General features: G+C 36.9%; 3 protein-coding genes across 11 annotated transcripts in view; 2 read left to right on the top strand and 1 right to left on the bottom strand.

Moving 5' to 3' along the window:
• The window catches only part of LOC135849910 (uncharacterized), a 37,347-nt gene extending 24,422 nt beyond the window's left edge, over positions 1-12,925 (bottom strand). For 2 of the 8 annotated variants that reach the window (XR_010559626.1, XM_065370556.1), the window contains exons 1-12: positions 12,067-12,925; positions 11,933-11,986; positions 11,428-11,631; positions 11,171-11,311; positions 10,914-11,039; positions 10,601-10,720; positions 10,380-10,505; positions 10,248-10,277; positions 10,086-10,163; positions 9,945-9,986; positions 9,656-9,863; positions 9,048-9,097 (exon numbers count right to left, since the gene is read on the bottom strand). Coding sequence is in view for 7 of the 8 variants with exons in the window: in XM_065370556.1 (XP_065226628.1) it covers positions 9,048-9,097; positions 9,656-9,863; positions 9,945-9,986; positions 10,086-10,163; positions 10,248-10,277; positions 10,380-10,505; positions 10,601-10,720; positions 10,914-11,039; positions 11,171-11,311; positions 11,428-11,631; positions 11,933-11,986; positions 12,067-12,148 (1,261 nt within the window). In the remaining variant the exon portion in view is untranslated. Of the gene's footprint in view, positions 1-5,820; positions 9,864-9,944; positions 9,987-10,085; positions 10,164-10,247; positions 10,278-10,379; positions 10,506-10,600; positions 10,721-10,913; positions 11,040-11,170; positions 11,312-11,427; positions 11,632-11,932; positions 11,987-12,066 lie in introns of those variants that run through there. The other 6 variants (XM_065370555.1, XM_065370549.1, XM_065370550.1 and 3 more) reach the window with 6 other exon arrangements.
• The window catches only part of LOC135849911 (JNK1/MAPK8-associated membrane protein-like), a 172,957-nt gene that overhangs the window by 49,090 nt on the left and 106,241 nt on the right, over positions 1-17,626 (top strand). The window lies entirely within an intron of this gene.
• LOC135834132 (uncharacterized) lies at positions 12,912-15,214 on the top strand (the record flags this gene model as incomplete). Its single annotated transcript, XM_065347971.1, has 2 exons — positions 12,912-13,855; positions 13,939-15,214. Coding segments are annotated over 2 exons (1,428 nt in total), but the record flags the coding sequence as incomplete, so codon positions are not given.

The following is a 17,626-nucleotide window of genomic DNA, read 5'->3' as shown; positions in this document are numbered from 1 at the left end:
TCGAGCGCGATTCGCATAGAGACGAGCCCTATGCGAATTCGGAAAAGTCCTTGACAGATGTCAAAGCTCACACACACACACACACACACCAAGGTAGAGAAATACATGAAAATCATAGTGTACTGGTTTTTCATAGAAAAACCAGTATAACAAAAAGATACATTAATACCCGCGAGTATAGTGGGTATAGGAATACCCACGATACGCGGTTAAGGCATTCCTGCTCCTCACACCCTAAGGTACATATAACATATAATTTTCCCAAGGTCCCAAAGGGGGGTGCAACATGGTAAAAAAAAAATAAAGTTTGAAAAAAAACGTGTATCTCCCGTACTACCGCGCATTTTTTCAACACTGTTCCACCACGACACACCAAAACAAAAATTTCGAAAAAAATATATGATACATACTTAGAGGTCAAAAATATGTACATCCAAAAATTGTACCTCCCAATTTTCATTGTGAGTAGGCTAAATAGGTAGCACAAAATGAGTTGAAAAACGCAGTTTTGAGGGGTAAATATGAAGGGAGGGGGTTGAAAATTCTTGTAGGAATACCTCTGTAGTTCACCACACCATCCTAGAGAATATTCATCAAAAAAAATTCTGAATGCAATTATGGTATTTCAGTAGGGTTCTCAAAAAAATCCAAGTTTGAGAGCGCGCGTTAGGTGAAGTTTTCTCACGGTGGTGCCGTGGAACAGTGTTGAAAAAACGCGCAGTAGTTCGGGAGATACACGTTTTTTTTCAAACTTTATATTTTTTGACCATGTTGCACCCCCCTTTGGGACCTTGGGAAAATTATATGTTATACCTTAGGGTATGAGCAAGTTTTGAAAAAAAATTCAGTCATGGTACCCCCCCAAAATTTTTTTCTGCCCCCCCTTCAAAGTTTTCAACCCCCTGAAAAACTAAGAAAATGGTGGGGGAAAAATTTCAAAAAATTACTGTGTGTACCCCTACATGATGTACACAATCTGTGAAAATTTCAAAATTTTTCGTCCACCCCCCTCCGAGAAATATATCTTTGAATTTTTGATGTTTAGGGGGCAGTTTCTCCGGAAGGGGAAGGGAAGGGAAGGGAAGGGGGTGGGTGGTCAAAAATTTGTATGAAGAGTTTTTACATCAAAGGTGACATTTTGGACCACTTTTGATCCATTATGGATCAAAGGCCGTTTCACCCATCTTATAGGGGAAGTCCCTTTGAAAAATTTCTAACTTATATAGGTACAAACACAGCTAACACTCACCGACACATCATAACCTACAAAGCAAAACTGACAACTGAGGACAATTACTCTTGGACTAAAATGATGCACAGCCTGCAAGTACTAAGAAATTAGGTACCAGAGAATTTTCCAGGAAACGAACTTCATAGCTATAACATCATTTGTTTCCTAGAAAATAATAGGCGATTTACTGGCGAACTTGAATGGGTAGATCTGTTCAAGCGAAGTCGATTTTTTGGGCTACAATGAAACTTTTCCCTTACCTAGAACAGGGTGATCGCGAATTTATGAGCGAATCCTGGGTTGATGCGCCAATTGTTAGCGAATTTATTGGCGATTAGCGAAATTTTACCCAATCGGGTTAAATCTAAAATAATGTGCTAAGCTTAAAATAAGATAACTCGCATAATCATCAATTGTTTACAACTAATATGTTGTGGCTATTTTTCACACATCTCACATATTACATAATACATATATGCAGACTTCCAGAGGATCAACAAAATATCAGGGTTGTTCCAGATAGTTGAAATTTAAATCAACAGCATGGCTTTCTGACACAACAATCACATTCAACTCTTCTTCATATTCTTCTTCAAGGTTCATCTGCAGAACTAAGTAATAATCAAGTGGAAAGAGGGATTATTTTGTTCAATTATCTTTATAATTATTATGGTGTCCCCCCCCCAAGGTTTTAGTATTGATACAATCACTTCTCCTTAGGGATCAAAGTTACAAAACCAAAGACCGTCTTACCAGGTCCTGCGGAAATTCCATACTCAAATGGCTGCTTATCTGTCATATACGATATCTCTCATCCGGCTCCAGTATCGTTGAACGATCTATCAGGCATATCTTAAAATAAGGATGTTCAAGAAACAATTCATCTACACTCAACATTAAGATTGATGTAGCTACATAATATATAACTATCAAAACTTATACACTACTGTTTAAAACGAATAAACATTTCGTTTCTTTCAATACTAACTTCATACAGGGTGTCCGGGGAGTGGTGGTCAAAACTTCAGATTTGGATATAACCGGGTATGACTAAGAAAAAACGTTAGATGAACAAGTTGCCTATCTTGAAAATTGAAGGGGCAAAATTACATTTTAATAATAAGCAAATAAAATGAAAATTTTGATGATGGGAACTGGTAGTACTTTGAAAACTGAGCAAATTTTGTCCATACAAATTTTTGCCTAACTTGAAAATTGAAGGGGCTATGACCACATTTAGAATAAAAAAAGACTCGGAAGAAAAAATCAATAGCGAAAATGGATCCTAAATTCAAAATTGATCAGATTTTGTTCTCTTCAATTTTTGGCCCAGATCAAAATTGGAGGAGCTACGCGACATTCAAAGTATGAGTTTCAAGGGTTGCTCAATTTTTTTGAAATTTCTTTTACTTTAAATGTTGCGTAGATCCTTCAATTTTGACTTAAGGAAAAAATTGAAAAGAACAAAATCTGATCAATTTTGAATGTATAATCCATTTTCGCTATTGATTTTTTCTTCCGAGTCTTTTTTTATTCTAAATGTGGTCATAGCCCCTTCAATTTTCAAGTTAGGCAAAAATTTGTTGGGACAAAATTTGCTCAGTTTTCAAAGTACTACCAGTTCCTACCATCAAAATTTTCATTTTATTTGTTTATTATTAAAATGTAATTTTGCCCCTCAATTTTCAAGATAGGCAACTTGTCCTAATAATGTTTTTTTAAAGTCGTACCCGGTTATATCCAAATCTGAAGTTTTGACATCCACTCACCAGACACCCAGGGTTCTCAATCCTGAGATAACTGATTTCTATATTGGTGCCTTAGGTATGCAGCAAGTTTTCGGTGATAGACAGATTTCCCAAAATTGTTTTGGACCTAGAGCTCTGTAATTTTGGTTCTTACTATTGGTAATTTTAGTAATTACCATAGATAATTTTAGTAAGTACTGTAGGTAATTTTGGTAGTTGTACCATAGTGACTACTTGGATTTTTCTTGCCAAGTTGGAGAGATCCTCTGATGCTCCCCTTGGAGCTGGAATGACACCTACAAAAGTAGTTCCTGTATTACTTGGATTCTACTTACATTTTTTCCCCCAGTTTTTCATAGATTTACTTACCAGCCCACAATGGTGTAGTAACAGAGCTGCTTATATGTATCATATGTGAAATCAACTATTTGTTTTTCTCTAGTGAATCAATATCTTCTTTAGGTAGAAGTTCCTTTGGCTCATCGATGGCTTTAACTTTTCATCTCACACTTGTCTGTGCTTGAGTTAATTTTGCCTCCGTAAGTTGTAACGTACCAAAACAGGCTAATGAAAATTTTTGAGAAAATTGACTTCATGATTTGTAGGTTTTGCGGATTCATTTCCGTTGAATTGCGATACATCTTGTCGATACATGTATGGTGGTAAAGATGCCGACACGACGTCATATCGATCGAATCCGGATTACATGTATCTTGTCGAACTTCAGGCCCTGGCAGCGAAAGCGCTTGGCTCTGTTGTTTCGTCAATACTGTTGAGGTTGTTTCGAATGCATTTTACAGCATCTATATTACAAAACTCCTAATACTTGCATTTGGAAAACATTGAAAGCAAAAATGGAAGAATAAGCAAAATATTAAAATAGGGAATGAAGCTCGTCAGATGAAAAAAAAATGAATAAATTTAAATTAAACATGTAATTTGGATAGTTCAATTTATTATTTTGAATACAATTAATATTTAAATTAAGTATAGGTACCCCGTGTAGGGACGGGTCAAGAATATCCTTATGGTACCCTCTGCCTGTCGTAAAAGGCGACTAAAAGAGGACCAGTTATTTTTTTTAAAAATTAACGATTACTTACTAGACGATCTTAATACTATGAAATCTATGGGTTATTCCATGTTTTTTCAGTAGGTATCTGTATACAATACATACATATAACAGAGGCCACAGGCGATAGATTTAAAATGTTAGATCCAGTTATGGTTCAAAATACTATGTAGAATATGAAAATGTAATAGGTATAAAAACTCTAGGCAGAGAATCGTCAGTTTCAGCAGTAGGTGAAGGTGTGTTGCCTATCTTAGTTTCATGCGCCAAAACAAAGAGCATTCTACACCTTTATAATGTGCAATATGTACCTAACACAAATGATTGTATTATCAGTGTGTCAAAATTAAACACAAAATTTAAATCCTCTCTCATAGTTAACCCTAAATCTGGCTACCTATTATGTAGAAAATATAATCGTAAAATAGCTACTATATGCGAATTGAATGGTATGTATACCATGAATGCCAAAACTATCGATAACGTAGATAATATATCTGATAAAAAATGTGAATTGAATCAAGATAAAGTAAATGAGGGTCTGTTTGTGCTCATAACCAATGTTGATCGTAATGCTACAAATAACTCAAATTTAAAAGGAAAAAATCGTAAACGTAAATTGAATAAATTGTCTCCTGCACAAAGGGCCAAGTTAGAACAGGAGGGGGAGCTAATGCATCGTAGAATGGGCCACATCTCCTCGCCAATTGTAAATAAACTCCGAATGGTCACAGACGATAGGTATACTACCCGATACTAGTATTGGGGTAGTCCAGGTATCGTTACGCGAGGAACGATTCGACCAGAAAAAAGTCTTTTACTCAGTTGAGTACTGGACGAGCATAATAATGGTTGATAAATATATTATCAACCTCGCAATTCGTGATTCGTAATCGTAATTCGTATGACTGTACGACCATTGAGTATCTCGTCCTAGTGTGACCAGAAGATTGACTTATTCAGAAAATTTTACTACTCGTATTTCTCGGTAAGTAAAATTTCCAAAAAAAAAAAAATTCTAAAAATTCTTAAATCGGTGGTTTTAATGTAAAATTTTTTTTGCTTGTAAATCGGTAAGCTTATTTGATAAAAAAATTTGAGAATTTCAGGTAGTGGCTGTAGAGAGAAGGATTTTTTGATTGAATTCGCTACTCGTAATATTCATCACTCGCATTCGCGTTGGGTGAATTTGGGTTTGGAAATTTATGAAAAAGTTATGAGGAAAATTTTGACAGAATTTCAACACCAAATTCAAAAAAAATTTCGGCTATGCCGTACTTACCTAGGTTTTATTTTTTCAAAACCAGTATCAACCTCAAACGTATTTCAAGGAGGGTTGATACAGCTTCGAAAAAATAGTTTGAGTTGATAACAGCTCGTGCCAATGGAAGTCTTGGACAACTTAACTGGAGAACTATTTGGATAAATTTAAATCCATCCTTGGTACCTGCAGTTGTTTTATACCATCGAAGTTCATCCCCACTGTTCTTAGTCTTTTTGTCAAAAATGTTATCCATACCAATAAAACCAGAGATTTTAAGTAGGCGAAATGCGGGATAAAGTCGGTACTGGGAAATAAGGCATTAAAAACATGTTCGAAAATTAATAAATCCATATGGCTATAATTATTTTGGGCTGTCATATTCCAAAGTAATTCAAATTAAAATTGAATTCAGATTGAAATTTTAATTTTTAAAAATGGGATAAAATTTTATAAAATTGATTAGAATTAAAATTGTCGAACTATTGAGAGACGAATACAACATATCTACAGCAACGAACACAACGGAATAACGTATATTTGGTCAGGTATGATATGTACAATGAGTATAAGTACAAAGTGGAAAATCCCACAAGCTTATCTCGTACCTATAGAATAGCTAGGAGTACATAGACGATACAATAACGGATCACATCGACTATCTAACACGCCACCTCGTTGTGACAAATTAACAATTTAATACATTATAAAATATCACCATAAAATATTCTATTGAAACACAATAATACGCAAATTGAATAATATAACATAACAAATAAATATTTCACAACATAATTTAAAACAACAAAGTATAAAACGATAAATAAAGCTCAATGCAAATAGGCTAGACACTCAATCTAGGAACAACCCCCATTGAACCTCGAAAATATTCAAATTTGGTCCGGTCTAGGGGCTTGGTGAAAATATCCGCAATATTTTCCTCACTCGCCACCGGAATTACACAAATCTCTCCCTTGGAGACTAAATCATGAACGAAATGATAAGCGATATCTATATGCTTACTTCTGCCAGTGAAATTACCCCTACAGGCAAGAGATACAGCACCAGAGTTATCTTCGTATATCTTAACGTTGCAATCCACTTTACCAAACTCAGACAACAATCCCTTGATCCACATCACTTCCTGAGTGGCATCAGCAAGTGCATAAAATTCAGCCTGAGTGGATGCTCTGGTCACTGCTCCCTGTTTGACACTCTTCCATAACACAGGATTTCCATACACACGAATAACGAATCCAGATGTGGACTTCCTATCATTGAGATCTTGAACATGATCCGCATCAATGTAACAATCCAACACTGGATCCGAGGAACCAATACTAACATATTTCAGACAAAGATCACGAGTACAATACAAATATCTGAGCACTCTCAACTCATACTCGAAATACTCCTTACAATAGCCTGCCTGAAAACGACTCAAATAACCACTCGAAAATGACATATCAGGATGAGTTGCTGCGGCAATATACAACAAGGCACCTATTAAACTCCTATAAGGCAAATCATCTCTCACTTTGTCCATTTTTCTCAACTTGAGACCACTTTCCATAGGTGTTTTAAAAATCTGCTCGGAGTCTACTACACGATATTTCACAGCTAATTCTTCAATGTATGACGATTGTACCAATTCCATAACGCCACCAGTTTGATCATAACGAATTTCAACTCCTAAATAATTCGATACAGGTCCCATGACCTTCATAGAAAATCTTGAGCACGATTTCCAAATCACTGATTGAATTTCTCTGAGATCACCACCGCAAATCAACAAATCATCAACATATACTAATATGAACACATTTCCTCTTATGTAAATACATCTCTCAGAACCAAAATTCTTGAAGCCTAAAGACTTGAGATACCTATCAAGACATTCATACCAACATCTCGGACTTTCGCGCAAACCGTATAGAGCCTTTTTCAACTTGAGAACTTTACCGGGCCTGATAGGATATCCTTTCGGAGGACTGACATAAACTTCCGACTTGACTTGACCATTTAAGAACGCAGCATCAACATCCAACTGCTCAATATGCCACTTATTCTTCACAGCTAACGAAAAATAGGTCTTTACAGCTGCCATACTAACAACTGGTGAGTATAATTCTTCAAGCTCGTCATATTGTTGGTAACCATGAACAACAACTCGAGCTTTCAGCGAACCATCAGCTTTCTTGGCATATACCCACTTCAAATCTAGAGCTTTATGACCTTTGGGTAGGTCAGTTTCAATCCAGGTGGCATTCTTCTCAATATTTCAAAGCTCCTTTTCCATTGCCTCCTTCCATTCATCAGCTCGTTCGTCAGTAGTTGCCTCCTCATACGTATCTGAAACACCTACTTGGACAAAATAGGCAACTGGTGAGCCATACCTATCTATTGGTTTCTTCTCACGTGGCGATCTCCAAGGTAACTCACGCTCACTCGATTCATTTGACCTCAACTCATTCGACCTTGACTCATCCTCACTATCTAGGTACATTATTCTACTTTTGGTTGGGTCAATAAACTTCACGTTCCTAGACACAGTTATTTCTCCATTACGCAAGATATGATAACCAGTTTCCTCAAAACCAACAATTTTCCCATAGACTCCTTTCTTGGACCATTTATCAGGATGCCTTTGGTTAGGTACACGAACGAAAACCTCCGGTCCATACAAAACGAGATTTGAAACGTCAGGTTTCTTACCAAAAAGAAGCTCAAATGGTGTATGATTTTCCACTGAATTTGCAAGGACACGATTGCCAATGTAAACTGCTGCTTTAACAACCTCTGGCCAAAATCTCTTATCAACACCAGACTCATCAAACAGACAATTAGCACGATTAACGATCACCTGATTGAGACATTCAGCACATCCATTCAACTGCTGTGTGTATGGTGGAACCTTCTGAATAAAGAACCCTTTCTCTCTCGAAAAATCATAAAAACGCCTATTGATATATTCGCGACCATTATCACATCTCAAATTCAGAATTTTCTTACCAGTTAAATTCGTTACCTTGTTATAATAATCCACAAAACAATCGAATACCTCGGACTTCGCGTTGATGCAATATACCTTCACATACTTGCTATAATCGTCTGTAAAAGTGACAAAATATTGCTCTCCTCTATTACCCTTTGTCATATGGGGTCCATTCACGTCTGTGTGAACAATCTCAAGCAAATCATTAGCCCTACTTCGACCTCCGCCAAACGATAAATTTCTCATCTTATTCCGATTACACAGATCACAAAAGAGAAAAGAAACACAAAAGAAAATTTGGAAAAAAAATATTACGAACAAAACTGACAAAATTAAACTTTGATTTGAAATAATATACTTGAAAAAAAACACACAGTAGCGCAATGTCTCGGAGAATTGAAGCATAAAAAGATACTGACTTTTGGCCATCTGCTTTGGTTGTATATACATATACCAAAATTCTACCCTAAACCAAGATGGAGATGCCGCCAGTTCAAAGAAATTGCCACATTGGTCATCATAATGTGAAAAATCAATACTTTGAACGAATTTTGGGGTATAAATGCGGCAACCAGTTGGTCAAAAAGGCCGACGCATTATGTTGCAATAATTGCCAGATAAAATACATATTTTAATTACGTAAACTGATACACAAAATGAATAATATCGCGTTGATTAATTCTTGTTAATTTTCTTTCCACATTTTAATGAATTTTAGTCGTGATCAAACAAAAAACCAACCAGATGAAAATTACATAGATAACTACACAAAATCGCATTCACTTTCCGCCTTAAACAAATATTTGTTTATATGAATTCAGCGAGTCGCGAAGACGACGCCGACGCCGCCGCAACTGCGTCCATCCGCAGCCTCCTTAATGAAAACTAAATGAATTTTGACGTGGGAAGTGAAGGATCTTATCCTCCAAAAACCTTGAGAACATTTTTCTTTGCCTTTGAGATAAGGAAAACTACTGTAGGGCGACCTACATTCAGGTTGCTTTAACCTGATATGCTGATCAAAGAGTTAAAGGAATATGTCCCTTTCATTTCGACATTTTCTCTTCTCAGAGAAGCGATGACATCCGGAAAATTAAACGAAATTTCATCAATTGGTGCAGCAGCAGCAGCAGCAGCCATAATTGGTATGTTAAATTTTGCTGTCTCAAATATGGCATTGTCTGCTTTTGAAATAAAATCGTTGTACCCTAACACAAAATTTCCATCGTTATTTTTATCTAAGTCTGTACTGATCGATTTTAAATCATCCGCAGATAATGCCATTGGGATTGTGTGCGACCGTGGCGATCTTAAGTGTAAATTCTTATAGCATAATTTCCTTACGTACAGTAATTCCGCCACCCCGTAATGAATAAATTGCTTATATTCGCAAGTGGTTTTAATGGTTGTGGTAGTTCTATTTTTGCTAATAATATCCGAATCAGACGCGTCTGCACTAGATGTGGTAACTTCCATATCTGTTGCCACCGGCAACGCGGGATTAAGAATTATGTATGATTCATTAGAAAAACAGCCAGAAACGTCAACAGCAGAGTCTGAAATAAAAAAAAATATTAACGACTAAAGTGTCAGAAATCTGATTGACACGTCTAGAATAAGACGAGTTACCAACATACCTAAAGTATGCATTATATATTGCTGTTCTTCTACGGTTTCCACTATAAAAATAACAAGAAAACATTTAGTAATTGAATCGGTGGGTGCAGGCCGGTTTCAAAGTACAGCGGGAGGCGCAGAAAAACACAGTTATTACATACCTGTAAAAGTAGAACTTGATTGGTTTGGAGTAACGAAAAAATTGAAAAAGTTTTCTTCGGTTGTAATTGTCTGAATTTCTACAATAGATATAGATAGATATCAAAACTTTCGAACAAGTTTCACGCAAATGAGTAAAAAAACTTAATTTCATACATACATACCTGGTATATTGACTCGGGCATTGGCGGAAGCTATCGAAAAAAACAAAGAATTCATTTTCAATGTAAGGATTGACACACTTTAAAATTATCCCTATAAAGTTTCACGCGATAGAGAAAAAAATATTTTCATACCTGATCCGTCATTATTAGTAGCAGTGTCCATTTGATTATTATCGTCGATGATGGTAGTTTCAAAGTCATCAAAATCAAGAATATTTTTTTTCTTGGTAGCAGTAGTTTCGACAACAGCAGCAGCAGCTATATCGATATAAAAAAATTTAACCCTTTAGTGTGCAAGATTATGGAATTGGTTTTAACTGTGATAATTGATAGAGAAAAAAATATTTTCATACCTGATCCATCATTATTAGTAGCAGTGTCCATTTGATTATTATCGTCGATGATGGTAGTTTCAAAATCAAGAATATTTTTCGTAGTAGCAGTAGTTTCGACAACAGCAGCAGCAGCAGCAGCTATATCGATATAAAAAAAAATAACCCTTTAGTGTGCGAGATTATGGAATTGGTTTTTTAATTTTTATTTCATTTCCGTCTGCGCATTAAAGGGTTAAAAATACCAATTCTGTGTTATGCTGTTAGGCTTTATACGTTTGAGAGCTTCTATTGTTGATGGGTATGCTTGTTAAAAAAAAAAATATTTTCATACCTGATCCATCATTATTAGTAGCAGACTCCATTTGGTTATTATCGTCAGTGATGGTAGTTTCAAAGTCATCAAAATCAAGAATATTTTTTTTCTTGGTAGCAGTAGTTTCGACAACAGCAGCAGCAGCTATACCGATATAAGAAAACACATTTAAAAATAACAGTGTTATGAGGTATGTTAGGCTTTATACGTTTGAGAGCTTCTATTGTTGACTGTAATAATGGGCATGCTTGTTTAAAAAAAAAATATTTTCATACCTGATCCATCATTATTAGTAGCAGTATCAACGGGAGACTTCATTTGGTTATTATCGTCAGTGATGGTAGTTTCAAAATCAAGAATATTTTTTTTCTTGGTAGCAGTAGTTTCGACAACAGCAGCAGCAGCAGCAGCTATATCTATATCGATATAAGAAAACATTTTAAAAATAACAATTCTGTGTTATGGGGTATGTTAGACTTTATACGTTTTGAAAGCTTCTATTGTTGACTGTAATAATGGGTATGCTTGTTACCTGATCCATCATTATTAGTAGCAGTGTCAGCGGTGGTGGTTACAAAGTCGTCAAAATCAATGACAACTCGTCGTTCGTCTAAAGGAAGAATATCTATTTTGGTAGTATCAGTACTTTCTTTAATAAAACCATCTATATTGGCAACAGCAGCAACAGTTTCTTTTACAATATTATCAATATCCGCAACTGCAGCGACATTAGCAGCTATATAAAAAAACAATATTCGATTACCCTTCGATGCGCAGATGACACCTAATAAAGCGAATTCAGCAAGTGTCACTAATTGTGATTTTGTTTTTGCACTTGCTTATCGAAAATTTCAACGGTCATATATGCACACACGCACGGCGCGGACAGGTACAATTTTAGAGTGCGCATATATCACCACACGGCGTTCGGAGAACTTTAAAAATATATATACTATTTTTATCATTTTCGTATACACATTTTTGTATACATTGCTCTGCACACTAAATGGTTAATCTTTTTGGTAGATGTATAATACCTGATAACGTTTCATCATCATCTTCTGTTTCTAATAAATAATCGAAATCGGCAGCTAGCGAAATTCAAAAAATAAGATCATTAAACCGGTTGAAAAAATTACATAATTGTACGAGCACGCACTATACAACTTACGTCGAATTGTTTTTTCACGTTCATCTGGAAAACATTGATCTAGTACTATATCGATCGACGAATCGGGACGTTGTGCTTCCATTGTGTTTCTAAACAGAAAAAAAAACGTATATTTTTTTCGATATTCGACGGATAAAAAACACTGGTAAAAGTCCGGTTAAAATTCGGTAAAAATTAGGTAAAAATTCGGTAAAAAGTAGACATATGGGGGGGCGAATAAAAACTTCTCGAAAATAATCCGGTAAAAAGTCGTAATTTTATAGAGCGGTGAAAACGGTGAGCAGCGACGCGGATAATGCCGACAGCAAAGGTAACGTTACAGGCAAGTGCCGAACCCCGATACGCATCCTTCTACACTGACAAAATTATGCTACACGACTTGAAGGACATATTTCTCATTACAGACCAACAACTACGTGATCATTTATACCGCACTCCAAATATCTACGAATGTGGCAAGATGACGTGTCGTGTTAGCAGAGAAAAAAAGTCATTTTGGAAAAACCTATATCGGAAATGTAAACCACATGCGTCGTACACGTGTCAGATATGCGATAAAGATAACTCGACAGAACCGGTTATATGCCAAACGTGCAAGTCACCGGGAATTCTGAGAATTTCGGGAGAATCGTTATTGTTTCACAAAAAAGACCTTGTAGAAAAACACGATTTATACACCAGCACCACATATCACACACATCTGCCCCCTTGTAACGTGTGTCATGGCTGCTTAAAACCACCTACTGAGCGCCGATGTATCGTCACCAAACCCGTCATGTGTAATGTAGATACGAGAATATTTCGAGACGCCAGAATGGTAAAATTTTCAAAAACCGGTTGTCTAATCGACGCGGTATACCCGAAAAAAAAACACATTCTTCGTGTTGTGCGACCTTCATTACCGCAGCTGCGACAACGGCAGACGCATAAGCGGAGTACCATGCTGCGAGCAAGCAATTAATATCGAAGACTACGATAAAAGCGGATTCATCATCCACGCAGATACAGTCGGTAATCACGTGATACCTAATCCAAAATTATGGACTTCGAATATACATTATCTACAAACCTTCATACAGAATATCGTCAAACTTGATAAAAACGGCGGCAGCGGAAGCGTAGATAGCATAAAACGCGCGTTTCGTCAATTCGAATCCTCTAACTTTAAGGATATCGGTTCGTTACCTCCATATAGGAGCGGGAAAGATTCTGTCATACGTAACAAAGTACAGGGTTTTCGTTGCGAAGGTTTTTATCATACAGGTTCTATTTCTTGCGAATTGCCCCGAGCTCGAGTTTTATTGCCATCACACGTGATGTACTCGTCGTCGTATCCATCGTCGTCATATCAATTCCCACGAAACGTCGCCGGAAGTCGCCAAGATATACTTTTAGCTGTAGCTACAGCGACAGCGACAACAATAACACCGCCACCAGCAAAAAAACAAAAACGAATGGTCGTAGTAAAACGAGATCCGGTGCTTAAAACAACAGGAGCACACGTATGTATAGGCCAAGAAAACCCAGATAAATCGGTTAGTGTCGTTGTAACGTGTGACAGCACATCAGAGCCGCAAAATAAAGATCAAGATGGAGATAAAAATGGAGTACTACAACTTAAACCTTACGACATACCGACGGCGTGGGATTATAATGCCAGTTTTGCCTACAAAGCCGCAAATATGGAACTTATTACGCGTTACGATGATAATTCCACCATAAGCGCAAAGCCTCGTTATTCATTTTCAGAACAGTCAAAACTACTGCTACGAAATTGCAATTTTCAACGGTAATACCTATTAGAAGGTGAATATATATTAAAAATTATCCAGCTATTAATTTTATTTTTTTTCTTTTTTCTTTTCTAAATAGGCATTTTTTGGAAGCGGGATGCGGATATCGCCGTAACGAAGTAAACCAACAGATGGATAAATTACGCGGTATTAACGCTTCACACGGCGGATCCAGCATTACGGTAGACGATTTACGCCTTGCCACTGACGTAATTTCAAACGTATACTTGTCAGGAGCAAAAGGCCACGAAGAAGGTTTGCAAAATATGTTACAAAAAGTTGCCCAACAACCTACGCATATATCTTTAGCACAATCAGCGGACAGTATGCTAAAACAAATGAACTTATATTTGGATAACAGCAAAAAAATCAGCATCGCTGGAAGAATGTATTTTTGCTACATTTACGGTTACAGCGACGTATTGGTCTATGGAGGCCAATTAGTAGTAAATAAAATTGGAATTGCAAATACTTTATGCGATGTCGCGTTTGCTACCCAATCACATTCAACGGCATCGTATTTAGAATGGCTAAAAGACATTCGACAAAAAATCAACAAATGAAAAACCGTCAGTCATCTACGCTACGTTTTTTTCCAAGTTTTTTAATATCTTTAAACCTTTAGTGCTGCGCAAATACGGAAAATGAAATAAAACCAATTACTTAAACGTGAAATTTTATAATATTTTTATATTTTTTCCATAATTTTAATGTATTGATTTCTGTATAACCGTTGTCGTATTGCTCTAGAGTATCATAATTCATTTTGATATGCGCGGTTTTCCCCGGGTGTGCAATACACGACATCGAAGCGCACACAGAATATCCCCTATAAACAACAACTTTTTGACAAACATCAAAAATGTTAAAATATACTTCAATGACAGGTAGTCACAGTGAGTGTTCAAAATACCGGCAACGTTTCAGGTCACAGTACATTAATTTTTTATATAAAATATTTCATTCTAACTTTCGCGTTTTGCGTGTGCAAGAACTTTACCGGTATATTAACCGCCATTCTATGATTGTCGTGGCTACTTTTATAATGAATTTCTCATGTAAGACACTGACACATCACTTGCAAAAAAAAAAAACAAACAGACGGACAATAAGCGTGTTAATACGTGAAAAAAAAAGTTTTGACTACATTCTATGATTGTATCGTGTGACAAGGGCTACCTTTTATAATGTTATATAAAATATTTCATTCTAACTTTCGCGTTTTGCGTGTGCAAAAAATTTATGAACTTTGCCGGTATATTAACCGCCATTCTATGATTGTCGTGGCTACCTTTTATAATGAATTTCTCGTAAGACACTGGCACATCACTTGCAAAAAAAAAAAAAAAAACAAACAGATGGACAATAAGCGTGTTAATACGTGAAAAAAACGTTTTGACTATATATCAACGACAAAGTCAACCATTCGCACAAATAAATTCTGTATAGCTTGTCTTAGGTATTCGCAATCATCTGCTAGCGGATCAGCGCGCACAAACACGTCGTAATCGTTGGTCAGATTGTTATCATTATCGTCGACTAGAACCGCAAAATTTACACTGTTAATGGCGCAAGCTGTAAATATATACATTAAATTTTTTGGTGATTCTGTGTTCGCTTCGGTGCATTCGATGGAAAATATACGATGAAACAGCGACGGACGTCCGTCACAAAGAAGACGTTCTTGCTCCATGACATGCAAATAATGACCATGTGACCACAAAATCATTATGTCAAATAACGATCGGCAATATTTTAACAAATCGTAGGCGTCGGTTTTTACCCCGATTCGAGTGTTAATTAAAGTGTCATCTAAATCGAATACGATAATGGAAATATTTTCTTGGTAAGGCCTAGTCGGACGAATGGCGGCAAACTGTTCGACGTGACGGATCACATTATATACGCTAGCTGCGTCTGTCGCCGTATAGACATACGAAAAATTTAAATTAGAGGGTAGTTTTTCGCTATGCAAACGAATTAACAAACGAGGTCGTTTCAATCGTGTAATAATGGTGGTTTTATTGTTGCCGGCGCCAGAATACTTGCCGGAAGTAAGATTAGGCTTACATTCGACACTCCAGGGTTGCCGAGGCAATGGCGGCGGCGGCTGTTGCGATGCCAAATGATGAAAAGTTACGTCGCGATATAGGCTTAATGTGAGATTTTCACGTACTAACTCTCTCAGCGTGTCGCTAATGATTAAATCACAGCTCATATTCGAGAAGCAGTAGAAGAGGAAGCAGAGGAAACTTCGTTGCGTAAATTAAGTCCCGCCAGGATCATAGTCAAGAAAGAGCACGCAAATTGCCCATAGTGCATGTACGTGAGTATAGACTCGTTAGGTGTGCTCACATAGTGCTTATATATCATTACTATTCCATATAACGCGCACGTTACAACTGCGGAGATAAACAACAGCCAGTACATTATTTTCGACGGTTGCTGTTTGTGGTTGTTGCCACTTCTACTAAAATGTTGATCCATTTCGGCGCTTCTATACTATCCTGTCTGTGTTTAGCGTTAGCTTCACTATATTTTATACCCAAGACGAGTAGCGTTGACGCGGGTGCGAGTATTACTATCGTACCTACGTTTCAAAAAGCACTAATTGATTGCAACGTATATACTATATACGCCGGCAGCGACTACAACTGTCAAACGGCGTGTTCGCAACAAGTTGATGCTCGCAACGTAAATGGCGTTTGTGCTATAAGGGTTGACGAGAATCTTCGCAGCAACGACGACCCAGAAGACTGCACGTTAAAGAATGGTTTTGCCAACGTGTCAAGTGGCGACACGCAGTTCAATACCATCGCCCGAAAATGGTGTATGAGTGTAGATGCCGTGGTACGTGACGACGACCCGAAAAAGCCTAATTTAATGTGCGCCAACGGACGACTGACAACGCCTATCGACTATATAAACTCGGGATTTCCGTCGATGAAAAATTGCAAATGCGACGACAATGACACGTTGAAGGCCGTAGTGTATAACACGTCTACGAGCAGGAAATACGTGATGTGCGTTTCGGCGCGTTTACAACCTTTATTACATTACGCAAACTTAGTCTACTCGTCTAAAATGATATAGCCATACTATCGAATACGAAATGAAAATATAACACCACTTGCATACAAAAAGACATACGAAAACGATGTTAACGGCATTGCTTATTGTACAGCTCGTCTGTTTAGGAATATTACTGTATATGTGGTGTATTCGTTGTAACACATTCGCAAGAACGTCATCTGCAAAACTATTGTATACGCTTTTACGCCTACAAACTAACGAAGAAATTCGCGCTTTTTGTATGGGTCCGATTCGCAAAAATCAATTTAAAAATATTTATATCATAGGAGATAACCTAGAAGAACGCGACGAAAATTGGCCTGTCACTCTTAGCGGCACCTTATATGGCGTCAAGTCGAACCACGACAAAGGAAAAATAATTTCGAATGACGCGGGTTTTCGTGTCGCGGGCATTGAAAATAAATTTTTCGATTTGCCCACAACGCTAATACCGACAACGTCGCAGTCGCAATGGTCAACATCATCCAGTGATAACGAATTACGCCCGTTGCTCATTACTGATTTGAACGATGTATACACACCGGGAGACGTTGTTGCGTTAGCCAATACCAACAACAGCACGGATACGGTAATTGTGACACAAAAAATCAACAACAAAATTTTTGAGAAAAAAAATGAACACTTACAAAAAATGTTGAATATAACCTGGTTTCTTCTATTCAAATAGGAGAAGA

This window comes from Planococcus citri, chromosome 1, assembly GCF_950023065.1.
Source record: "Planococcus citri chromosome 1, ihPlaCitr1.1, whole genome shotgun sequence".
Lineage (NCBI taxonomy): Eukaryota > Metazoa > Arthropoda > Insecta > Hemiptera > Pseudococcidae > Planococcus > Planococcus citri.
This window is presented reverse-complemented; position numbering and strand designations above follow the sequence as displayed.